This window comes from Camelus dromedarius, chromosome 9, assembly GCF_036321535.1.
Source record: "Camelus dromedarius isolate mCamDro1 chromosome 9, mCamDro1.pat, whole genome shotgun sequence".
Classification (NCBI taxonomy): domain Eukaryota; kingdom Metazoa; phylum Chordata; class Mammalia; order Artiodactyla; family Camelidae; genus Camelus; species Camelus dromedarius.
This window is the reverse complement of record NC_087444.1, coordinates 78,020,554-78,045,383: the sequence shown is the minus strand read 5'-3', so window position 1 is coordinate 78,045,383 and position 24,830 is coordinate 78,020,554. Positions and strand designations below refer to the sequence as shown.

The 24,830-nt window shown below is 55.5% G+C and overlaps 3 protein-coding genes and 1 long non-coding RNA gene across 10 annotated transcripts; 1 reads left to right on the top strand and 3 right to left on the bottom strand.

The window, feature by feature from the left end:
* The first annotated feature begins 27 nt into the window (after positions 1–27).
* LOC116154682 (uncharacterized) lies at positions 28–1,505 on the top strand. Its single transcript, XR_004138620.2, has 2 exons — positions 28–999; positions 1,099–1,505. It is a non-coding gene; the product is annotated as an uncharacterized LOC116154682 (long non-coding RNA).
* CCDC106 (coiled-coil domain containing 106) lies at positions 1,492–6,782 on the bottom strand. 5 transcript variants are annotated; one of them, XM_031457402.2, is made up of 7 exons: positions 6,057–6,782; positions 5,344–5,414; positions 4,592–4,667; positions 4,373–4,480; positions 4,109–4,285; positions 2,823–3,035; positions 1,492–2,416 (listed from the first exon to the last, which is right to left on the bottom strand). In XM_031457402.2, the coding sequence occupies exons 3-7, from the start codon at positions 4,620–4,622 to the stop codon at positions 2,100–2,102; spliced, it is 846 nt and encodes a 281-aa protein (XP_031313262.1). In that variant the 5' UTR covers positions 4,623–4,667; positions 5,344–5,414; positions 6,057–6,782; the 3' UTR covers positions 1,492–2,099. The 5 variants fall into 5 exon arrangements, with proteins under 5 accessions (XP_031313262.1, XP_031313260.1, XP_031313261.1 ...); XM_031457400.2 differs by having other exon boundaries at positions 5,348–5,414; XM_031457401.2 differs by lacking the exon at positions 5,344–5,414 and having other exon boundaries at positions 5,456–6,782.
* Positions 6,783–6,920: 138 nt separating this feature from the next.
* Positions 6,921–9,057, bottom strand: ZNF581 (zinc finger protein 581). 3 transcript variants are annotated; one of them, XM_031457409.2, is made up of 2 exons: positions 8,800–9,057; positions 6,921–8,009 (listed from the first exon to the last, which is right to left on the bottom strand). In XM_031457409.2, the coding sequence occupies exon 2, from the start codon at positions 7,988–7,990 to the stop codon at positions 7,397–7,399; it is 594 nt and encodes a 197-aa protein (XP_031313269.1). In that variant the 5' UTR covers positions 7,991–8,009; positions 8,800–9,057; the 3' UTR covers positions 6,921–7,396. The 3 variants fall into 3 exon arrangements, with proteins under 3 accessions (XP_031313269.1, XP_031313270.1, XP_010989805.1); XM_031457410.2 differs by lacking the exon at positions 8,800–9,057 and adding an exon at positions 8,733–8,757; XM_010991503.3 differs by lacking the exon at positions 8,800–9,057 and adding an exon at positions 8,590–8,724.
* Positions 9,058–9,117: 60 nt separating this feature from the next.
* Positions 9,118–21,988, bottom strand: ZNF580 (zinc finger protein 580). The gene is given in 7 exon segments (XM_064489556.1): positions 9,118–10,091; positions 11,279–11,328; positions 11,331–11,381; positions 11,384–11,431; positions 11,434–12,307; positions 21,094–21,177; positions 21,704–21,988. Coding segments are annotated over 5 exon segments (1,011 nt in total). The 5' UTR covers positions 11,765–12,307; positions 21,094–21,177; positions 21,704–21,988; the 3' UTR covers positions 9,118–9,560.
* Between the last annotated feature and the right edge of the window lie 2,842 nt (positions 21,989–24,830).

Below are 24,830 nucleotides of genomic sequence, written 5' to 3'. Positions count from 1 at the left end.
CCCCGGCCGCCCGCCCCGCCCCGCCCCGGCTCCGCCCCTCTCCCCACTAGCCCTCCCGCGAGGCGCCCCTCCCCCCAGGGCCTGGCTCCGAAACGCGTCGGCTATTTCCGGACCGTAAAGGAAAGCGTAGGGAGCAGCGGCTTCGGCTGCTTCCGAAAACACCCGAAGCGAGGATTTCGCCGGCTTCCCAGGTTTTCGTAACTTTTCGGATACTAGCTCTTCAAGGTTCGGGTGTTTCCGTAGGTCCTTGCGTTCCTCTGCGCCCAGCACCGCCCCCCTACCAAGAATTCGACTTCTTCAGAAAATTCAAATCGTCCCAGTCTTTGGTGTCTTCCGCAGACTCTCCCCGCTCTTCTCCACCAGCCCTGTCCAAGCAATCGGCTACTTCCGACAATCCTAACCGTCCCGGACTTCGGCACTTTCCGAAGGTTTCCGGCGCTCACCTTCGGACCCAGCCAGAGATTAAGCTCGTTTCCAAACTTCGGCTCTTTCCGGAGATTCCAATAGCACACTCCTCCCCTCTCGGAGAGCTTCGGTTCCCTCCGCCGCTGCTTCGGAAAGGCCTCACTCACTGGAAACAGCTTCGGCTTTTTCCGTCAGCGCTTCGGCTCCTTCCGGCTTCGGGAACCGAAAAGGGAGGGAGAACGGAGGCGAGGTGGGTTAGGGGAAGGGAAACAGAAGAGGGGCAGGTTCCCGGCTTTCGGCACCGGGCTCTCCGGGTGGGGAAAGGGGAGAAGAAGAAGGGCTGATCTTGCGGAGGGCCTAAGAAGGTTGCGAGAGACAAAAGCAGCCAGCGGGATGAAAGGTGCGCGCGGCCGCTGCGGAGGTGGCCAGTGCGGCTCTGTGCGCCTGCGCAGGGTGAAAGGTGAGGGAAGCGAGATGGGTTTCTGCGCCTGCGTAGAGGCCGATGTGAGACGAGGTTTCTTACTGCTCCGGGAGATGGACGGGTTCTAGAGCCCACAGCGCGCGTGCGCGAGACTCTCTCCTCGTCCCGGGAAGGTACTGCATTCCCAACCGTTAAGCAAGTCCGCCCTTTCCTGGTTGCCGCGGCAACCTCACAGGAGCGTCGCCGCCCCCCCCATTTCTCCCGCCGCGCAGGCGCAGAAGACGACGTAGCAGGCGCTTCCAGGAGGCAAATAAACTCGCATTACCGCCTCCTGGCGGGCAAGAGGATGCCTTTGCCCAGGGATGCCTCGCTCCCCACGATGGCCGCCTTCGCCAGAGGTCATTGAGTCTCGCCTCCTGCCGCCATGCCTCTAGTCCAAGTAGCCCAGCGAGTAGTGTTCACGCCTCTTTTCCGGAGCTCTGCCCCTCCAAGTTCCCCAGAGCACAGCTTCTCCCCCTTCCACCCTTACCTACGGGAGACTAATTACACCCTGTCTTCCCCAACCTCCCCGTTTCCCGCATGACCGTCCGCTTCCCGGAACCCACTAAGGCCTCCGTCATCGTCTCCGTGGCAACGGCCACCCCTCTCAGGAACAGGCCAGGGTCTAGTTTATTCCAAATTTTATCGTCTCTTTTTAATTTAAATTCTCTGAATAATTCTCTATCTCACTTGGACTTGGGGCGGTCCCGGAATGCGGGTGGGGAGCTCCTTGCAGGGCGGGCAGGTGGGCCAGCCTCTCTACGGGGCTGGGGGCGGATGTACAGTGCCCCTGCCGGCAAAGTCCCGCAGTTTTCCCAGGAGGAAGGACCCAGTGAGGACAGGATGGTGCTGCTCAAGTGGGAGGGGGGGTGCCAGTGTTGAAGAAAGGGTAGAAACCAGCCCCTGGACAGTAGTTCTTGGGAGCCTGGCAAAGTCAGGATCTATCCACCCCTCAACCCAGGGAATGCTGAGGAAAGAGAAGATGCTAGGAATGGGGAAGGCAAGGAAGGCAAATCTATACACAGAGTACCTAGGGTGGGAGTGGCGGTCCGCAGGAGGGGAGGGAGCGAGGCACACGCAGAAACAAGCCACCCACTCTACCCCATACCCTCGTGAGGGGTGCACCACTCTTGAACGCGCTTGCTTGCTTGCTCGGGGTACCAGGTGCCAGGCGGGTGGAGGGGGAGGGAGTTGGGGGCCGGAGGGCGTGTCCTGGACCAGGGCCGGGGCGGGATCACCGCTTGAAGCGGTAAGTTATGGGAAGCAGCAGCTTGCTCTTTTTGAGGGCCTGCACCTTTTTGAGGGTCTCATCGTCCAGGGCCAGGAAGCAGCGGCGAGAGTACTCCAGCAGACGCTCCTTGGAAGGGTCAAACTCGCCCACCTCCGCCAGCTTCTCGGGGGCCACGATGAGCAGCTCTGCGATGGGCGTGGTCAGCGCCACCGTGTTGCGGTCCACGCGGTGGTGCTCGAAGGCCCGAGACATACTCTTCAGCTTCTGGAAGGTGCCCAGGATCTTCTTGTAGCGGCAGAGCACCCCGTCGGCGTCCTTCACTGCGGGGCCCCGGGGAAGGGAGAGACATGGGGGCAGAGAGAGACGCGGTGAGGCGACAGAGAGGGAGGAGTGGGACAGAAAGGGACAGCAGCCACTGGGGATAAAGAAGGAAGATGAGCACAAGGAGGGCAAAGACAGGCAAGGAGCAGAGAGGAGCCCAGTACAGGAAGACCAGGAGAACCAACTGGAAAAGGGGAGGGGGAGGCAATGAGGATGAACCAAAATGTAGAGGCTGTAAACCAGGACCACACATGGAGGCTGCTACAGACAAGCAGGTCTGGCCTGTTTGCAGATGGGGTGTGGAGACCGAGGCTTGGGGAGAGACGGGGATCTCTTTGGAGGTCACCCCTGCAAGTCCCTACCCCAGGCCCCTGCTGGAGCCCCCACCCTCTGTGCCTTGCTCACCCCGCTGCCTCTCCCGGGCCTTGGGCTTCGAGAATCGCCGCCGGCCGGTGCCTCCTTTCTGCTTCTGCCTCTTCCTCTCGATGTTACTGCCTTCTTCAGACGCTCCACTGAGCGAGGAGGCAGCCGACTCCGGGTCTGAGGCCTCACCCCCAGCCCCACCTCGGCCGTCCCCCTCAACCCTCCGGAGCCCAGGCTTTACCCGGCAGTGGTCCTCTGGAGAGAGGTGAGAAGAGACAGGAGCATGCATGAACTGCAGGAACAGGAAGGAGGAGGAGGCAAGAGGTCTGTCTGCAAGGTGGGGACAGGCATCCCATCACAGAGATCCCCAAGGAAACAGAGGGACAGAAAGTGCTAAGTAGATGCTGAGCTCCTTACCAGCTGAATACTGTACAATCAATCAGCTAGGATCTGGGGACAGAGGCCACTGAGTGGGGCAGGGGCTGAAGATGCTCCGCTGACCCCTAAACTGGGTGGCAAGAGGTTTGGGGAAGGGGATTTCCGGAGAGTCTGAAACTTACTGGGGTTCCCACAGTGGAGGAGGGGTTTTCTGGGGACCCAGTGGGGTCTCCAGATTGGGATAGGGGGTTCAAACCCTGAGAGCAACCTCAGGCCCTGGGTCTGGTGCACTGGTAAAGGCAGGCACCCACCTTCACCCAGACAGAGGGAGCAGCTGAGGCTCTGATGCAGGGCCTTCCAAAAGGTGGGTTGGGGGGGTCCAGTGTTGGGGTTCCTGCTGATAAAGTCCAGAGGCCCCTGGGCCTGACCATCCTAGGTAGGTTCCCATCAGCATGGGGAGACAGTGGTAGGTCCCAGCAACCCAGGCTAGAGGCAGCTCCAGAGCAGAGGGGTCCCCAATATCATCGGTGTTGAAAAAAATGCAGGCCCCTAGCCCAGACTCTCAACTGAATTCACAGAGAAGCAGAAGTTTTCGAAGGAGCCAAGCCAGGGACTGAATGCCATGAAGCAGAGAGTAGAGGCTGGTTCCTCCAAAACACAAACAAGATTTGACAAAGGAAAGCCCTTTCTGGGGAAGGGGAATGGGGTACTGTTCAAAATACATGGACAAGCAGGGAACAGAGTCCTGCCCATTAGCAGATAAACTCAAGCAGGAAGGAAGCTGGGCTTGGCGTCCCAGAGACTCCACCGTTCATTCCAAGGAGAGGGCAAAGATGCCAGGTCCCCCTGAGCCATCAAAGATGAATGTGGGTGAGAAGGGCCCTGTGTCCCTGAGGAAGGCCCGGTGCGGGTACCCAGGAGTGAGATGGGGAAGGAACTCGCCCCCTCACCTGCATCCATGCGGGCGGAGGAGATGAATTTGTCCAGCTGACACCTCAGGAAGTCCCTCTCCTCCTCCAAGTCCTCAATGCGCTTCTGCAGCCAGGAATTCCTCTCCAGGGCCATGTGCAGCTGGGCCCTGACACCGTTCATCAGGGCCACGGTCGGGGATGCAGGCTCCGGAGGCTCTAGGGACAGCAGGGGACCCTGGTCACCCCCAGGCCTTAAGGGCCCCATACCCCACCGGACTCGATGCCCCCACCCCATCAACTCACCCTCGAAGTTTCCCCGAGAGGGGCTCAGACTGTAAAAGATCTGTGGGTCTAGGTGGGGCGTCTCATCGAAGGGGATGGAAATCTCAAAGGTCTCATTGTCCTTCTTCACTGGAGAACAGAGGCCAGTGTCACCCCAGGGGAGTCCTTGGGCACCTTGGACCAGCCCTCAATCAAGCAGCAGTAGGAGCAAGGGTAAAAGCAGGGTCCTGGCTTCCTCACCTGTTCTCCTCCGGCTGTTTCGGTCATTCATGGTGTGGCCTCCTGCAGACCCCAGCAGCTGAGCGCCTCAGGGGCACTGGACAGAAACAGCAGCCACAGATGGACCCCACTGGGACATCGCGGGGGAGCTAGGGCACAACTTCTCACGACTGGGTTGGGGGAGGGAGGTGCTGAGGGCCAAGGCTCCCGGTCCGAGGGAGGAGGGGACCCAGATCCCTCAGGACTGAGGGAGGACGCCTGGGGTTATGAACTCCTAGACTCCTAGACAACGAGAGGGCTGGAGGAGGAAGGAGCTGGGTTCCCGGGGGTGTCGACAGAGCGGGGACATCCTGGCCTAAATGGGACGGACCCTCATCACAGGACGGCCCCTCATCACAGGTCGCCTCGGGGCCAAAAGAAGTGAGAGGTGCGGGGGAGGGAGATTGTGCCCCAACTTCCAGGCGTAGGGTGGGGATCTAGACCACACGCAGCGCCTCCCCCCACCAGGGACACCTCACGCCCCTCCCCCGCACTCGCGTGGGCGAGCAGGGCCTGTGCCCCCTAGAGAGGCTGGGCGCGTGCGCAATGCGGGGAAGGTCATGCGTGGAGATGAGCCCCCCGCCCCCGCCCATTGTCCCGCGGGTGGGACTGGAAGCGATGGAGGCAAGTAGTCTCAGCGGGGGAGGCATCGGGCCGTTCGTGGCGACGCGGCCACCACCACCCCTACGGCCCGCAGGTGCCCGGGGTCGGAGTGGCCGGGGCCCCGTGCTCACCCACCCGCGCGTGGACTCTGGCCCGGGGACCGACGGCCGCGGCGGCGCCCATTCCCGGCGCCGGGGAGCGTCTGCAAAGAGAAACGGGGAGCGGAGGAAAGCGACCACCCACCCGCAGGCGGGTCGGCAGGGGCGGCGAGTCTCCGAGCCGGGCGACCGGGAGGGCCAGGACGCCAGGACGGCCAGGTCCGCCTATTGGCGTGCCTTCTCCGGGAATCTCCGGCCCCAGGTGAGGCCCGCCGTTTGCGGTGGAGACCGGAGCCGCACTTGCGCGATGGCCCCTTGCAGCACTCCCCCGCCCTCCGCAAAGCCTGGGCAGGGAACATCGCGAAATTCCCAATTCTTGGAGAGCTGGCGGCTCCGGGGGTCCCCCGGGTGAGTGACGGTACGCTGAATCGGCCCGGGAGAAGCGGGGAAATGTAGGAAACTGCCAGGAAAGTTGAAGCACTGGGAGAATCGCCTTAGGCGATACCCTGGGACCTGGCCAGTGTGGACCTCCTTCATCTCCCACAGAGCATCAGCGCAGCCTCGGTTCCCAGGATCGTGGGGGAATGAGTTACCCCTCCGTGGACACAGAGACCTAGAACCCCACCACAATCCTCCCCACCTCGGCACCGTCACCCCAGTGTTAGTGAATAAGAACTGGCTTGGGAACACTGAGACCTAGATCCCAGCCCTGGCCGCTTCTCCTCCGCAGCCTCAAGTCTACTCACCTGTAAAGCAGCGAGATTATAATCCCTTTTAGGTTCGTCGTGAGGATACAATGATGTGACACACTCAAAACGCTCAACCCAGCGCCTGACCGTAGTCAGGCTCCAGATGGGTACTGTTGGGGTTATCCGAAGTCAGACGGTGGGAGTAGAGACAGCGGATCTGTTCTTCCGCCGAAAAAGAGGTCGGAAGAAGAAATGAGACTCCGCACAACGCCTGGCACAAAACGGCCGCGCAAGGAAAATTCATTAAGAGGGCAGATGTTTATGCAGCGCTGGGCCCAGCTCCACCTGCCCTTTCTTCTCCCAGTAACATCCGCGCTCTGGAATTTTTGCCAGCCCTTAGGAGAGCAATGCGTCAACCGTGCAGTGGGAAAACCTAAGTGTCTGCGCCACCTAGAAAGCTGTGGCCACACTCCTACCCACTTCACATTATGAATAAATCCAGCCTGGGTCAAAACGTCCAGGGGGAGGCACTGCCCTAGATCGGTTTTTTCAAATTACAGGTTCACGTGCAGAGAATTTCGTATAGTTGAATGAAATCTGGAATCAGCAGTTTCAAAAAAAAAGATGGAAAAAAATTGAGGCCTACACATGGCAGAGATAACTATTGTTAAACTTTTGTTTCGCATGTTTTGTGTATCGGTATACTGGGATGCCATACAAAACGTGTTTCTTACAATGGATCATGGTTTAAAAAAAGAAAAGTTTAAAAACACTCTGCCTAGATGACACAGGTGGTCAGGAGTAAGCTTGGACTAACCCCAGTGCAGGCCAGTCTTCTCATTCCCCAGCCAGGCGAGCCAAGTCCCAAATGGAGGCTGTCTCTCTGCAGAGACACAGTCCCCCAAAACAAACCTCACCTGCTCAAAGTGGAAAATGTATTTATTGGATGTCCAGTCTCAGGCCCTGGCTGGGGAGTAGAGGGCAGGTCTGGGGCCCCGCCCCTTCCCTCAACATCACAGGGAAACCTCTGGAAGAAGGTGCAGATTCCTCATGGCCCCCCAACCATGGCTTGCAAGCCAGAGAATTTCAACACATAGCACTCTGACCTCCACCCCTCCAGTCAGGGCTCAGCCAGGGAATAGCTGATGTCTCTGAGGCTAGGGGACGCCACTCTGTTAATGCGAGGTCTCTTTCCCACCTTATCTCCAGAACACAGAGGACCCGAAGATTACTGGTGGGCTCCTCCTTCGGGTCGGTCTAGGACTCGGCTCGATGGGTCTGTGTCTGTCTCCAGGGCCCCGCAGCCCAGCCTCTGGTGCTCGCAGGGTGTCTGAGTGCAACAGCAGTCCATGCTCCCCCCAGAAGCCCATGGTACCTGGGGTACCCTGGAGCCTGGCTCACGGATGCTTCCACCGAGTGTGCTTCTGCAGCGTGTTCTGCTCCATAAATCGACGTGGGCAGTGCGGGCACTGAAACGGACGCTCCCCGGAGTGGACCCGGCTGTGCTGGGCCAGCTCACCTGCCTCTCGGAAGCGGCGAGGGCAGAGCGGGCAGCCGTGGGGCCGCCCGCCACCCGCCCGGTGAATGGAGTGGTGCCGCGCCAGGTGACTGGCCCGCTTGAATGACTTCCCGCAAGTGTCGCATTCAAAGGGCTTCACCTCCGAGTGGGTGATGCTGTGTCGCTGAAGGTACGACATGTACTCGAAGACCCGGGAGCAGACGGGACAGCTGTAGCACTTTTTCTGAGCCGAAGCCCCATCGGGCCCGGACTCCCTCTGAGAATCGTCGTCCACCAGCACGGTGTACGGGACGCCCTGGGTATCAATGAGCAGGTAGTGCCTGGGCCTCGAAGGGGATGAAGTCTGGGGAGATCCTGTGGAAGAGGAAGGTCCGGGTTCTGGGGACCGGCCTGTCCGAGGGGGAGGGGCCTCCATGACCTCAGCAGAGGGAAGCGCCAGGGACTGGGGGCAGGGGGCTGGCGGCACCAGCATCCGGAGGGGTGGCTGAGGCCTGGAGGATGGGAGAGAGGATGAGAAGGTTACATAGAGGAGGGAAGCTCAGCCTCATGGGCACTGTTCTTTCTCCTCTATGTACCCTGCTCAGAACTGCATCCCCTGTCCTCCTTCTCTTTTCCAGTCCTACCCTGGACTCTGTAGCCCTCTGTAAGTTTCCCAGGGGCTCTCTCCTTGGAGAACTTCTCCTATCATCTGTTCCACCACCCAATGAGGCGCGGGGTCTCTGTACCCCTCTAAGCAAGACCAGGACCTCGCTCTACCTTCCCTCTTTGTGCCCTCCTCGGCTCGTGGGTTGCCCCTCTACTCTGGCCACTCGGCAGAGCGTCTCTAGAGCCCACCCGATAGCTCTCCAGGTCTCTCCCGCATCGACGCCACTGACCCCGGTTTGGGCGTCCGTCCAGCCTACATTTTGTACCCCCTCTATATTGCTCAAGCCTTCCCAAATGGGCTGCCACATTAGGACCCCCATGTCCTAATACGGCCGCTAGTCACCCCTTGGAACACCTCCGTGCCCCCTCCCCTCGCCTGGCTACCAGCAGGTTCTCTCCAGTCCACGCCCACCCACCTCCCCCTACCCCAGTTCTTTTAGTGTCCCAGCGCTCTCTAGGGTTCCACCCCCGGTCCGCGGCCCCGGCCTCCGAGCCCCTCTACGCGAGTTCTCGGTAGCGCCCTCTCCGAGCCCTCAGAACAGCCCCTCCGCGCCCGGCGCCTCAGGTACCCGCTCTCCCGGCCCCGCCCCTCTGCACGGCCCGCTCCGGCTCCCTCCCGCCTCCCGGCCCCCGTACCCGGTGCTGCAGCCTGTCGGGTCCGGGCGACTCCGGAACGGCCCCGGGCTACCCCCGTGGTTGCAGCTGGCGGCGGGTTGGGGGAACGTCTGGGTGTCCCCCAGGAGCTGGCGGCGTCGGGTAAGTGAAGAGAGGGCCAGGGGACAGAGGATAGGGTCCAGGGGAGGGTGGTGGGGGCGGGGCGCCTGGGCCCTCGGGAAACGGCTCCGGCCAGAAACACACGCCGAGAAGAAGGTTCCGAGGCGCCAATGGTCCAGTTTCCACCCCCAACTCCGCTGCTTTGCCCTTCGCCCCCGTACGCAAATAAGAGCCCTAAAATGGAGTGCGGAATGTTTATTGAGTAGAGGGTGAGGGTAGTGGGCGCAAGGGGGAGATACAGAAATAAACCAGACCGTGCTGTGCTCTTTTGTCAAATCTTCCACGCAGACAACAACCGTTCACCGCTTCGGAGCGGAAAACCAGGGCTCAGAGACGTTACGCCACTTACAAAGGCTCGCACAGCACAGCTGGGCTGGAACTGGGTTCCGACTGGCTCCTAGGCCCAGGAAGGGGCAACGACTTGGTCTGTATCACACAGCTAGAGAGGAAGGAAAGGAAGGAATGCTTCTCCCTCTAGATAGTTGGGGAAACTGAGGCCCAGTGCAAGGCAGAAACCTCAGCTGAGCAAGGGAGTGTGTGGGGGTGGGGTGGGGGGGTGACGCTGTGTGGGTCAGCCTTGGTGGCCCAGAGAGGGGCAGGGTAGCACCGGCCGGGTCTGGAACTTAGTGGAGGCGCACGTGCTGCGCCAGCTCCGCGGCGTCCTGGAAGCGGCGTGGGCAGAGCGGGCAGGTGTGCGGCGGGCCGGCACGGGCACGGTGCGTGGCACGGTGCCGCGACAGGTGGCTGGAGCGCTTGAAGGCCTTGCCGCAGGCGCCGCACGTGAAGGGCTTGAGGTCCGAGTGCGACACGCGGTGGCTCTGCAGCCGCAGAGGGCTGGCAAAGACACGGGCGCACTCCGGGCAGCTGTAGCCCTTGCGAGGGCCCGGCTCTCCCGGCGGTGCCTCGCGCTGGGGCGGACCCCGGGGCTCCTCCTCCAACTGCACCGTATACGTGTAGGGAACCCCGTTGGCGTCGATGAGCAGGTGGCGTCCCAGCCGCGGGGGTCGGGGCCCTGCGGCTGAGGAAGGAGTGGAGGAAGGGCCTTCCGTCTTGGGGAAAGGGGGAGCCTTGGGGGGCGGTGGGTCCATGGCCTCCGGGGAGGAGGACCGAGGGTGGGGTGGCCGCGGCGGCAGCAGCAGCATCTGGAGCGGCAGCTGGGAGCGACGGAAGGGGACAGAAGTTAAAATCACCCCTTCCTAGGGAAGGTGTCCCCATTCTCACTCTTAATATCCCCCCTGTACCACTGACCTGCGTCCCCTACAGAAAACAGACTGCTTCCAGGCCAGCCCGCTCTACTTCCATCAAGCAGCTTCGGAGGCTCCTACAGCTGAGCTCAGCATCGCCCAGCTCCAATTGGCCTTTCTCTGGGGTCCTCCTCTTCCCTAGGCCAGACTGAAGGGCATCGTCCGGCCGCTTCCTTTCTCCCCACTCTCCAACAGCCAGTCAACTCTCAGGTGTGTTTCCCCTCTTCACGTATTCATGCCTCTTTCATCCCACCCAGGGCCCTTGCCTTCGGAATTTCTTTAATGGGTCGCTTCCTCTTCTCCCCAGCCCCAGCTCAGGTTGCATCTTCTCCCCGCCAGGACCACCGCAGCAGCCTCTTTCTTTGGTCTCCAAGCCCTCCTAGATCTCTGTCCCCACTAGGTTCCCTGGAAGCCTTCCCATATCAAGATACGCCCGCCGCCTCTCTTAATTTCCTCTCTAGGTACATCCCCAGAGCCCCACTAACCCAATTCCCCACTTTTCACACAGGGCGCCTCTATCCTGTGCCTATACTTAGCACCTCAAGGTTTCAGCATCTTCTCCCACTATCTAAACAATCCTCGAAATTTCAGGTGTGCACACCTAGGACGCCTCAACTGCCTGATTTCCATGTAGCCCACGGCCCATGAATCTTGCCACCTGCTAAGAGCCCCACCCAAGGGTCCCTCCCTCTCCCCAGTCCCTAAGTATAAGCCGCTGACTTCTTTACTATTTCTCTCTATACCCCTCAGGGGCCTCCTCCCACTCCCCGTGACACACACCAGAGCCTCTGGAGTCTCTTTCCCGAACAACCTCTGCCAAGCCCCCTTCTCCCTCCTTTCTGTGCGCACCTAGCATCTTTAATTCTCCATCCCTATCCTCTGTTCCGCTTCCTTCTGTACCCCAGGGCCCCTGAGCTCCTCTGCCCCTTCCCCGCTACACCCTCACGACCGCTTCGCTCCCGCACTCCCTCCAGTCTGTCCCCGCCGCCCTGATCCCCCGAGCTCGTTCCCGGCCGTGCCCCAGCCCCCTCCCCCAAGCCCCGCCGGCCTCGCGTCGTCCCGGAGCCAGGCTCCTCCCTCCATCCCGGCCCCCGTACCCCGTGCAGCGGCCTCTCGGGTCCGGAGGACCGGGCAGCGGTCCCGAGCAGCCCGGTCTTCCCCTCGCGAGAGCCGGCGGCGGCGGGACCGAGGCTTCCGGGAGCTCCGGGCCGGCGGCGCCGGGGACGCGGGCGCGGGGGGCGCGGGCGCGGGGGCGCGAGAGGCGGCGGCGTCCCTGGGAAAAGGCGCCGGCCGGAAACGCGCGCGCCGCAATGAAGGTTCCGCCGCCCCTGAGCCTGCAGCTCTAACGATCCGCGTTTTTTGAGCAGCTGTCGGGGGAGAGGGGAGGGGGACGAGGGCGCGGGAACCACACAGGCTGCCCACCTCCTGCCCCCTGCCTCGTTCCCACCCACGACGGGAACCGTCGGTCTCTGGAACGGAGATCGATTAGTAGACGAGGTCAGGCGAGGCTGTCTTTGCCCGAAGTCCCATGAGGAATGGGCACGCCCAATCTGTCCTCTTCCCACCGGCTGTCCCGCCGGCATCCCCTGCCCAGCAAGGCAGAGGGTGGGAGGAGGGTCGTTTCTGTCCGATCAGCAAATGGGGAGACCGAGGGCCAGAGGCCAGCCGTTGGCTCTGATGTGGCAGCGCCATTATCCTCTGGCCCCGAGGTCACACCTGGCCAGATACACAGGTGGGCAAGGGTGGCTCTTCCCATCGGGCAGGTGGGGAAACTGAGGCGCAAGGAGCAGTAGCGAATGTCTGGGTGGTGTCCACAAGAAGCGCGATGGACGCGACGCTCCTGCGCGCAGAGGGGAAGCGGCGGCCAGGCTGCAGGGTTGACCTAGAGAGGGGCAGGGCAGACAGGCCGGGTCCGGAACCTTGTGCGGGTGGCCCGGGCGCTGGGAAGCCGGCCACAGGCGGCGCACGTGGAGGGCTGGAGCGTCGAGTGCGACTATCGGCCAGTCGGGGCGCCCGCAGCTCGTCCCCAGCTGCGCGGTGAACTAGTCGCGCACCACGCGTGTCCACGAGCAGGTCGTCGCGCGGCGGGGACAAGAGCCGGGCAGCCGCGGCAGCTGGAAGGGCAGCTGGGAGCACAGAGGGCAGAGAACCGGCCTTACTGTCACGCCCAGCCCCAGGAACCCGGAGTGGCCAGAGCCGGGCCAAAAAGAACTTTCTGCTTTGTAGGTAACCTGTGATCTGCGCGCTGTCTGGTGCGACAGCCACCAGCCACGTGGGGCTATGGCGCATTTGAAATGTGGCTAGTGGCTGAGGACCTGGATTTTAAATATTACTTAATTTCTCTTAATTTAAATCTAAATAGCCATAGCTCGTGGCTGCCCACCTTACCGTAGGTCTCCGAAACCACCTTCAAACCGTTGAAAACTGGAGACCCGCGGGCCAGAAAAAGCTCAGTGTATATTTGGTTTGGATCACAAGATAATTTTTAATGTTTTACTGGGCAATATTTTAAAAGCCAGAAAATGCACCGACAAATTCCCAGGCACACTTGGAAAAAAGTCTCTAGATGTAGCAACATTAAGTTGGATCTGATGAAGTATTCTTCAGAAAACCTTCAAGAAACCCCAGATGACACGAGTTGTAATATTAGGCTAAAATGAAAGATTCTCTAGAATTATGCTGTCCTAAAGAGCAGCCACCGGCCACATGTGGCTCTCAAACGCTTGACATGAGTCCAGTCTTAAAGGAGATGTGTCAAATGCAGGACACCCGACAGATCCTGAGGACTTAGTACGAATGTGTAGACTGTCTCCTGGGTGATTTTTACGTGTATTACATTCAGAAATGATACTTTGGGTATAGCAGGTTAAGTAAAGTATGTTATTAAAATTTACTTAATTTTAACGTGGATCCTGAAAACTTCCCATGAGTCTCCCACGCAGATCCCTTTCTTGAGTTTCAGATCCGAATAACTGGCTTTGTACATGAAAGCCATCCCACTCCCATCTCTGGAAATAGTGACAATGACCAACATTTATCAAGCCTTCCTATAGGGCCAGTCAGCGCAAATGCACCAACTTCTCAGAGCGGACCCAGGACGAGATGCCACAAGGATCCTTACTTTATAGATGAGGAAACAGAAGCACAGAGAGGTCATGTGATGGGCCCAGGTCATCCATCGCGGGCTGGGAGAGCCAGGACAGAACCTGCTTCCGCCTGACCCCTGAATCAGAGCTCATGACCATTGTCTGCAAGCACCTCCCACATCTCCCCAACCCACTGCCACTGCTACCCCAGCTTCAGTGACAGCCTCCCACCCACCCCTCTGCCTCCTCTGCCCGTTTCTCTAGGGTGGGAATACTGCAGCAATACATATATTTTGCTACTGTTGTTGTATCTGCAAATCTCGAACTACCAATTTACCCCTTAAGGGAGGGAAGAGGGTGGGAAGGGATAAACATATTTTTTAAACCCAGATAATCATGTCACTCCCTGACCTAAAACCCTCCTTGCTGCACATAGACTAAAACTCAGATACACCCCTCCCCCCAACCGCCTCCGCCACCAGCGCTCCTTGCCCTGGGCCCTGTGTGGACTGGCCCCCATCACCTAGGTGCCGCCCTGCCAACCTCTCACCTCCGGGCCCTCGTGTTTGCTGTTCCCCTCTCTGGGGTGTTCCTCCCAGCCCCTCACAGGGACAAAATCCTTTCTGGCCATTCAGGTCTTGACTCAAATAAACACGTCATTGTTGACGCTTGGCTGGTCGTGTTAGAGGTCAAGCAGGTGAGGAGTGAGGCCCCGCTGGCTGGTCAGGCTACCAGTTAGTTCCTTTGCGTCTTGGACTGCGGTCTGTGGTGCTCCTGCTCATTTACTGACTGGCTGTGTCACCGCCTGCCTGTCATCTCTGTCCTGAGCAACGTTCTAGCCTTGGAATCTAGCAAAGGCCTGGGGAGAGGGTAGGGGCTGGAGGCAGCACTGGTTGAATGAATGAATGAATGAATTCAATCACCCCATCCAAAAGTAAAGCATAATTTCCCCCCACAACCCCCCCAACACACACACACACACACACACACACCTGCTTCTCTCCTGGGACAGGATCATGATGAAGCCCTCACATCCACACGAGTCTGGAACCTCAACTGTCCTCACCCCGCCCGACTTCCGCACTCCCCAAAGCCAGAGAGGCACCAAGTTCTGTCCCTCCCTCATCCTGAAGGTTCTTAGGTGATCTGCCTCCCACCACTCTCCAAGCCCCAGCTCTGGCCCCTTCCAGTCACCTGAGCCCTGCCTTCTCCCTGGTATCCTGGCCTCCAGTTCTCCTGCCCCACTGGCCTGACACTCTTCTCACAGTTGTGTCCAGTGTGACCTCTGCACCATTCAAATTTTATCACACTCCCCCCCTCAACATGACCCTCAGGACCAAGTCCCTGGGTTCCTCAGTCCTGGGACCTGAGGCCCTCCACTAGGCGGCCTACCACTTCACCCCACCCCAATCACACACAGCATCTCACAGACCCTGACTAGACCTTGTGCAGCTCCAGGAGCAAAGGTTTAGTATGTACTTCCCCTCTGGAACTCCCCCATTGCCTCTGCGGGCAGCCTCCTCCTCAGCTTCCTGGAATCCTGTGTGTCCTGACCTCCCAAGCTGGCGAGGCATCTCCTGAACACCACTAGTCCACCAGGTCCAGGGGCGTCCTTCTAACACCCTCCTCCCATGGACCTCCACCATGGCTCTGCCTGCAGTCAAAACCCCTTGGCCTGGCACTCAAGGCCTCTCCCCATCTGCCCCAAACACCTTTCCCCATCACCCGCCCTTCACCCACCCTGACTGGCCCCACGGTGAACCGTTCTGACCTCTCACTTCACACTTCGAACTTGGCAACACTGTGCCTCTGCTCACGCTGCCTGGGATTCCGGCCCCAGCCTCCCCAGCTGTCAGATCAGCACCTGGGTCCCCAGTCAGAATCAGCGCCTGGTCCCCAATCCAGAATCTTCTGCAACATGTGACTCACTCATGTGCCCCCCACTTCAGTTCGTGCTGCCTGTTAATATCCAGGGCCTCGCTTATCCTCTCAACAATCCAGTGAGGCAGCGACCAGGAGCACTGAGCCCCTGAGGGCAAGGGCAAGAGGAGGCTGGTCCAGCCTCCAGCCCGAGTGCAGAGGCAGTACTCAAACTGGTGCCCCTGCTCCGGCACCCTCACTTCCCATGGCTGCCCAAACCCTCCTCAGCCCAAAGTTTGAGCCCTGCCTCCTTCTGGAATTTTCCTGGACTACCCTCTTGTCAGCGGCCATCCTCCATCCCAAGCTAGCTTGTATCCCCAGGAAACAAGCCCTCCCCCTCCTTGGAGAATAAAGCCATTGCCAAGTCTGTGCCTTGGGCTCAATTTGGGTCCAAGTAACCCACTCACCAGGCTTTCTGGCCTGCTGTCTGTACCCGGCCGTGGGTACCCCCAACCCTCCCTCCAGGCCTTCTCAGTCTCACACCCCAAGTCCCTCACCTCACCTCACCTCAAGCCCTCACTACTCCCTTGAGCAGGACTCTAACTATCTATGTCTCCTGCAAATCCCCCTCCCTTGAGCCCCCAGCCCGGCCATCAGACCCAGGTACAGCCAATACCAGTCAGAAAAGGGCTGCAGGGATGAGTTCTGGGATGGCTCCAACCTCCAAAGCAGACGGAAGCGCCCCTAGGGGAGCACTCCAGCCAGAGACTCACACCCGCCAAAGGAAGGTTCCTACCTCACTTGGGTCCCCCGCAATTAAAGAAGAATCAAAACTAACAAACATTTATTTGAGCCTGTCTTAGCAGTCATCGTGAGTTGCTACAAATAAGTGAGGGGGCAATATCTGCTACCTACGTTCAGCACCTGATGTTTGTAGCTCACTGTTCCATCCCATTTTACAGATTGGGAAACTGGGGGTCCAGAATGGGGTGGTGATGGACCCCAGACTACAGAGAGGCTGTGGCAGAGTCAGGGATCCAACAAGAGACTCCAGCTTCTCACCTCTGGTGAGGATGGCTGGAGACCACAAGCCATTCCATATTTCAGGATGAGAAAACCCAGGCCCAGAGAGGCAGCCCCTTGCCTCTGGACACATAGCAAGTAAGCAGCAGCAAGGCCAAACCCCGACCTCTACCTTCTGTACCAGAAACGAGAGATTCCACAGAGCCCCTGGGGTCTCTCCACCGCCCAGGAAATTCTTTCCAACCTAGTGGTCCTGGACGTGCCGCGCCATCTACCCTGCATCCTGCAAAGCCAGAACAGAGCAGGCAGATGTGAGACCGACCAAACCGGGGCTGCTGTATGAGGGATACCTCGCTGCAGCGCTTGGAGGTCTCCCCCACAGACGTAGGGCCGGAGCTCTGAGTGGGGTGATGCTGTCGCTCCTCCGGTGAGGGCAGCTCTTGAAGACCTGGAAACACGGAGGACAACCGAAGTCCTTGGGGGCTAGGACTCCGCCGGGGACCTCCTCCGTGTGCACATACAGGGAACACCATTGCCGTCAGTGAGCAGATGACGGCCCTTTGGAGGAGGGGACAGGCCGCGAGTTGGGGCGGGGACGTGGAGAAAGCGGGAGCCGGTTAAGAGGCGGGAGACCCATCCTAGGAAGGGAGGAGCCCATGGCCTCTAGAGAGATTCGGGAACAAGGTATACTTTGGGAGCCTGAGGGAAGGGCAGACGGGCGATTAGATGAAGTTCTTTCCACAGAATTCACCAGCTCAAAGACTCTCCATCCCGCGTCCCGAGCCACCCGGCGGACGCCCCGCTCGGGGCCTCTCCAGCCGCCCGGAGACGCCTCCGCGGCGCCGGCCCATGTTGCCTCGGCAGCGCCCGGGGCTCAGCGCCTACCTCCTGGCGCCGGTTCGCGGTGCGGGGGCCTCTCGGGGCCGAGCGCTGCGGGAACCGGCTCTAGGGGCGGCCGCAGCGTCCAGCGCGAGGTGGAGATGGACTCCGAGACCCTGAAGCCCGGCTTCCGCCGCCCTCGCGGCCGGACGGGGGGGGGGGGGGTGTCCCTCGAAATCCGCCCCGGCGGGAAACAAACACCTCCGAACAAGGGTTCCGCGTGTCTGCGCGCCTCACTTCTCTGCAACCGGGCGGTGGAGGGACGGGGGTGTAATATAAAGCCACTATTTGACGACGTGGTAGATGCACAGGGATGGGAGACAAAAGGGTTGGATTTTTATCCGAAAAGTCGTGACTTTAAAAAAGTCACTTTATCCTTCTGGGCTGGAGAAGGAACCAATGGTTCCACAATAGGAAAGACTTCCTTCAACAGGAAAGAAAATATAAAGTCTATCTACAAATAGGAACGGAAACTAGAAGGGGCTAGTGACTTGTCTGTTGCTACACAGCAAATGGCCAGAATTTTTCAGCCTCTGGGACTGCTGAGGAAACCCCAGCCTTGTGACTTACCGTGTTACCTAGCAAGAAAACAGTCAAGTATCATTCTCCGTGTAGGTGGTAAAACCAAGAACAGAGAGGGGTAGTCACTGGCCCTGGGTCACACAGCTAGTCAGAGCTGGCTAGTATGATGCCAGCCCCTCCACAGGGCTGCAGTGGTGGAGGGAAGTGAAATCCGGGTCTGGTATACATCTGAACTCCTGGAGCACTTGAATGTCTTCCCGCAGGGGCCACACACTTAGGGCCGGAGTTCCGAGTGCAAGACACGATGCTGCCAGAGGGAGTGCAGGTTTTTACAGGTTTGTAAGCACAAAGGGCGGAAGCCCAGTGGAAGCTGGCCCACCAGTCTGCACAGTCCTGAACTGCTTCCTCCAACCACAGAAGGATGTGTGCAGAGCACCCCCACGGTAATCAACAAGTGACTACTTGAGTTTGGGGGGCACAGTTGAAGACAAAATCGGTGACCAACTCATCCTGGTTTGAGATGCATTCCAGACTTTCCCAGTTTTAAAACTGAGAGTTAGAAGCAAAAAAGAACAAGACAAGCTGATAGATGTCTTAGCAGATTTGCCAAATCACTACCATCTGGCTGCTAACAGGGAGGAGAGAATCCATTCCTAGTTTACAAAAGGGCTATTGAGGCCACGCTGTGCAGTTAAAACCCAGGGTCCCTGCCTCCTGAGTGAGGCTAAAGGTAGGAGAATCCACCCACAATGAGAATTAAGTCATAGTCATCTTTGAATCCAGAGGCGCAGCTAAAGGAAGGGAAAACTACATTGACTGAAGGTGCAAAGACATAAGCTAGGGTTTGAGGTGACCAGAGGACCTGTCTGCATCCCCCATTCTTTGCTTACATATGTCACCCAACAACCCCCAACACACACACACTCTCCTTAAACCCCTCCACCCCAGCCTCATCTCTCCAAGGGACTGGGGGGCTTTTCATGGTCCTCTATGTGCCCAAACCCTAGACTTTCTAATTTTACCACTTCTCCATGCTCCCTGAATTTGCACAGGCCTCTTGCATCTATCAACCAATCCCTAAGATGTGCGCTGAGGGTCGGCTTACAGGCCCCTAGAATATGTGTGTGTGTGTGTGTGTGTGTGTGTTGGGGTGGGGGGTTCCTTTCCTTGCATCTCCATTCCTCTTCATCAGAGTAACCCTCCTCTGTTCTCAGACGTCCCCATACTCCTCAAGTCCTCAAGTTTTTTTTCCTCCCCAACTCCAAGACCTCTTCCTTTCATGCTTGTCCTGCGACACCAATTAAGCGTTCCCATCTCCCCGGAAGTCTCTCATCTCTGAGAGTCTGCATTCAACCTATTCCACGACCTCCCCACCATCCCTTTCCAAAGCCGCCTCCCAGGAGTCTGATCCCCAGGACACAGGAGGCGAAGAGACTAGACTTTCTTGGAGCCCTAAGGGGCCATGGCACTGCGGCCAGCAAGGAGGGGGACCAGGTCCATGTGAAAGCATTCTGGCTGGAAGCACACGCCCTCAAAGGAAGGTGTCAACAGCCTTTTGTTTTGCTGATCTGTATCACAGTCATTCGGTCACCAAACATTTGTTAAGTGTCTCCTATATGCCAGCTTCTGGGGACAAAAGCATGAGCCAACCAAACAGAGGTAGTCCCTGACTTCCTCTACCTTAGAAGCAACAAACGTTAAATGCATTGGACAGCTACTGCATCCAGGAACTCTCCTGAGCCTCCTGGGGGCGACAGAGACCAAAATATTGACATGCCTCCCCGCTTCTCGACACCTGGGAGGAGCAGGTTAGGGACAATCAGGAGAAATTCAACCACGGACAAAGTCCTTCACTAAAGAATCTTATATAGGCTGAGAGGAGAACTTCCTACAAGGTGTCACAAATTCAGCCTTAGTCCTTCCTAGATGAGGAAACAGGCTCGGAGTGGTTAAGGGAGACGTTGATGATCCCACAGCAAGTGGGTGCCAGAGCCAGGACTACAGCCTGCGTCGGGGAGGTCTTTACACTTTCTTATCCCAATATTTCCATTTTGCGGAAGTTGTTCTATGGCCCCTGAGAGCTACAGGGATGAAGCTAGTCAGGTGGAACACAATTCAAGTGCTCCCTGAATCTGTCTCCCAGGCTACAGTCCTCAGTTTGGCTTGAATAAAACTCTCTTCTATTCCTATTACAGGTTGTGTATTGATTGTTTGCATCGACGGTTGCATTGATTAAAGTACAGAAGTCTTAAAGTTACAGGCGATGAATTTTTGCACTTGTACACAGCCGTGTAACCAGCACCCCAGAAGTCTCCCTATCAGCCCCCACCGAGAGTGATCACTATTCTGATTTCTATTCTCAAGGATTACTTTGGCCTGTTTCTAAGCCTCATTTAAACATAATCATACCGTGGGCACCCTTCTGAGACTGAATTCTTCCTCCCCACATTTTACATCTGTGAGATCATCCACACTGTTGTGTATTGATAGGTTTTTTTTCACATTGTTGTGTGTTCTATTGAATAACTATCCCACAGTTTGTTTCTTCCTTCCTTCCAACCGTTGACAGACATATTTTGAGTTCTAGTCTATTATGAGTAAAACTACAAGGAATATTCTTGCACATGTGTTTGATAGACTCATTTCTTATGAGTGTTTATCTGGTAATGAAAGCACTGGGTCCCAGCTTGTATGTCTGCTTAGCTTTGGCAGGTATTAACAGTTTTCTAAGGGACTGTACCCATTTACATTCCTGTCAGCAATGTCAGCTGCAGTTGCTGCACATGCTTCCCAAAACATGATACTGAAAGTCCTTTTACTTGCAGCCATGCTAGTGGGTGTGAACTGGAATCTCATTTCACATCTCCCTAACCCCTCATGATGTCGAATCCTTTGCCTGTGTTTACTGGCCACCTTAATATCTTCTTTTGTGAAATATCTATTGAAAGATTTCCCTCATTTCTAAGCTGAGGGAAGCTCTCATTGTCAATGGCCACGCAGGAAGCTGGGCAGGTTGAGGAAGCTGAGATCTAGGAGCACTCAGTGACTTGTTCATGGTACACTGCTGTCCCGGTCTGCTCAGGCTGCTGCAACAGTATCACAGATTAGGCAGCTTATAGACAACAGAGACTTATTCCTCACTGTTCTAGAGGCTGGAAGTCCAAGGTCAAGGTGTGGCAGATGCTGTGTCTGGTGAGTCTTGCTTCCTGACTCACAGATGGCTGTGTTCTGATGATAATGCCACATGGAGGAAGGGGTGAGGTAGTCCTGTGGCGTCTCTTTATAAGGGCACCAATCCCATTCATGAGTGCTCCACCTTCATGCACGAATCATCTCCCAAAGATCCCCACCTCTTAATACCATCACATCAGGGGCTAGCTTTCAACATATGAATCTGGGGGTTGGGGGGACACAAACATTCAGTCTATGGAAAGAGCAAAGCAGAGACAGTTACACAATCTCCATCCTAGCACCTGACTTTCTAACAGTGAACATGGTCAGATACTTCCCTACCAAAGTGTCCCCCAATTTAATGTACTTACCAAGAATCCAAAGGAAGGGGAAGATAGCTCGGCGGTAGAGCACATGCTTAGCTTTCACAAGGTCGTGGGTTCGATCTCCAGTGCCTCCATTAAATAAAAAAATAAAAATAATAAAATAAACCTAATTACTCCCCCCTCCATAAAAAAAAAAAAAGGAATCAGAGAAGCAGGCATGATATAAAGGGTGAGAAAAGAAAGCTCGATGGATGAAGTGGGGGCTTCCAGACCTCGCATGTACTAAAGCCTTGAGTCCAAGCAGGAGATGCTGCAGGACCTGACGGAAACGGCTGTATAGCGAACCCAAAGACACTAGACTTTAATGAGGATGTGGGGAAATTGGACCTGACACCCCCAATTTCAAAACCCCCATCCCTCGACCCAAGAGCCTTTTCTGTTAGGTCTTCAGTTCCCGCCTTCGGAGGCCACTTCCCCTCCCCAACCTCCCTTCGTTTTCCCCGCCCACCATGGCCCTTCTAGCCCACGCCACACTCTGTGGTTCCCCCTCCCACCCCTGTACCCACGCGCTTCCTCTCGTTTCCCTCCCACCCTGGCCCCTCTATCCGCCGCCAACTCCTCTATGGTACGCCCTCGTCTCTCGTTCTCAACTTACCAGCTCCTTCTCTAAACGCCTCAGTCTTGGCCATCAGCCTCCCGCGCCCAATGAGATCCGTTCTCCGAGCGGCCTCTCTGGCTAGGCCGAGCGCAAACGGCGGCCCCTGGGGAAGTGCTTTTACAGAAAGCCCGGGAAAGGAGGGACCCTGGGTAGCAGCTGCGCGTTTAGGTCCTTTGCGAAAATATTTCCGACTGGAAACACGCGGCACAGAGAGGAAGGATCCGCTCTGCGTTTGGGCCCTCTCTGATAACGTGGGATCCCAAAAGGATCACTCTCTCTGTAGGAGTTTCCTGTCTCTCGTTCCATTTTTATTCTGACAGCATCAGAGACAGACAAGGAAATTGGGAGATGCCCACCTCATATCATAGACCAGGGAAAATGAGGCCAAGAATGGGGAAGGAACACGCTCAAAACGAGTCAACCAGGAACCAAATGGCACTCCAGCCAGGGTCCCCTGATTCCCAGTTCCCGGAACTTCAGTGTTTTTCTGTTTTAAAATAGGTGAAGGTAGATAGTAACAGAAGAGCTCCTAAAAGAGGCGTGCAGGGCCTTCACAGTCAGGTTCCAGTCCGATTCCCAGCCCTATCTACAAGGATTCTCCTTCACACGAAGCAAAACAGATCTAATTCTTTCCTTTAAAAGTAGTTAAGCAAAACTGCAGAGGTGGATTTACCACGAAACTAATGACGCTTAAGAGCCTCCGCGCTTGCACAAGCCCTTCCCAGAGTGTCCACAATTCAAAGAGTGCTTCAGATAGTCACTGCTCAAAAACAACAACTCGCAATGCCTTGTAACTTTAAATTCATAGGTGAAAGAAACTTGATCCGAATTTTCCCAAACTTGACAACAATACTGAAAAAATTGTAAACCTGAAATGAAACTTTAAGTTAATAGTAAAAAAGTTTTGATCACGTGATAGGAGAGATTAGGTAATCTTTCTATTCTCTCTATAGAAAATGATATTACAAAGTTGTTATCATATAAAAAGCCAATCAAAGAAAATAGAGTTCAAGTATTATAGGGCGGAGTCAGGTAGTCAACCAATTAAAATACTGTACCATACATGCTTTTAAATTTGGGGGTCGTGCATGGTAATTGTCATCTTCTAATTCTGTAATTGGTTGGAATTTATTTTCTATGCTAAATAAATGTTCCCTTGTATACCTTTTTTTTTTGTATTTTAAATTTTGTATTCTTTTTATGAGTTGTACAAACTTCGCAACCCCACATAAGAAGTTGCACAATATCACTAATTATTAGAGAAATGTGAATCAAAACTACAATAAGATATCACTACACATCTGTCAGAATGTCTATCACCAAAAAAAATCTACATATAACAAATGGTGAGGATGGTAATCATGGTGGAGAAAAGAGAATCCTCCTACATTGTTGGTGGGAATATAAATTGGTGCAGCCACTATGGAAAACAGGATGGAGGTTCCTCAAAAAACTAAAAATAGAACTACCATATAGTCCAGCAGTTGCACTCCTGGATATATACCCAGAAAAATCAAAACACTAATTCAAAAAGATACATGCACCCCATTGCTTATGGCAGCACTATTTACAATAGTCAAGATAGGAGGCAACCCAAGTGTCCATCAATAGACAAAAAGATAACAAAGATGTACATACTACATACATACATTAGAATACTACTCAGCCATTAAAGAAATGAAATTCTGCCATTTTCAGAAACATGGATGGACATAGAGAATATGATGCTTAGTGAAATAAGTCAGAGAAAGACAAACACTGTATGATATCACTTATATGTGGAATCTAAAAAATAAAATGAACGTATGTAGCAAAACAGAAACAGACTCAGTGATACAGAAAACACACTCATGGTGATCAGTGCGGAGAGGGCAGGGAGGAGGGACTTCTTTCACTTAACATGTATTTTCAAGGTTCATCTGTATTGAAGAATGTATCAATACTCCATTCATTTTTATGGCCAAATAATATTCCGTTGTATGGAACTATACTACATTTTCTATATCCCTTCATCAATCGATGACATTTTGGTCTGTTTCCACTATTTGGCTATTATGAACAATGCTGCTAAAAGCATCGGCTTACAAGGTTTTGTGTGGACATCTATCTCTTGGACACATATCTAGGGGTGGAATTGCTGGGTCATATGGGAATGCAGTCTTCTGATTCCAAGTGCCGGACCCTTACTGCCATTTTCTAGTGGTTCCATCTAGCCAGAATTCTAGCCTCAGATCATGTGATGGACAGTCAGTGGAGTGCCAGCCCCTGAGGGAAACAGACAAGAAGGGAAAAGGCCAGGAGTTCACGTCTGTTGAGCACCAGTTAGTTCCAGGAATTATGCTAGACCCACAGTGCTCTCAAGCTGGGCGCGCTCACTACAGCCTCACCAATTAGCGCCATGGTGCCTGGTGTGCTGACGACAGCTGGACACTGAGAAAGGACAGCCAGACACTCAGAAGCTGCAGAGCAGGTGGACAGATGGCTTTGGATCTGGGTTCATCTGATTTGACAGCTTAGTGTCATTCCATTGAACTGTGCCCTCCTCTTCAAATATTTAATATTTCAATATCAATATTCTCAAAAATCTCAATCTTCTATCTCCATTAATTCATTGATTCACTTATTCATTTGTTCAGTCATTCACCAACCATTCAGTGAGTGAGGCATCTACATGCCTCCTCTCTGTGGGTGTAGAGATGGAATTGATGCTTCCCTCAAAAAAAGGGGAGACAAGGGAAGGGTGTAGCTCATTGGTAGAGTATGTACCTAGCGTGCCCGAGGTCCTGGGTTCAATCCCCAGTACTTCCATTAAAGAATTAAATAAATAAACCTGATTACCTACCACTCCCAAGAATGAATAAATAAATAAATAAATAATAAAAATTAAAATAATTAATTTTAGAAGGGGGGACAGAGGATAAGTTCTGTGTGCTGGACTCCATGCTGTGAGGGTTTTGTCTCATTTAATAAAAGGAGTCTCAGTAGAACACCATTTCATACAAATCAGACTGGCAAAATTTAAAGTCTGACAAATATTCTGAAGGCTGTCTAGTGACAGGAGAGCCCATCCATTGGTGGTGGGAGTGTAAATCAGTAGCAATTACAGCTAATGCACAGTGCTACT

Coding starts and splice junctions, on each gene's coding strand:
- CCDC106 (XM_031457401.2), bottom strand. CDS start 4,622: ATGAATGACCGAAACAGCCGGAGGAGAACAG. Junction 4,481..4,591: donor AAACAGCCGGAGGAGAACAG/GTGAGGAAGCCA, acceptor TCTGTTCTCCAG/TGAAGAAGGACAATGAGACC. Junction 3,036..4,108: donor CTCCGCCCGCATGGATGCAG/GTGAGGGGGCGA, acceptor ACCTCTCTCCAG/AGGACCACTGCCGGGTAAAG.
- ZNF581 (XM_031457409.2), bottom strand. CDS start 7,990: ATGCTGGTGCCGCCAGCCCCCTGCCCCCAGTCCCTGGCGCTTCCCTCT.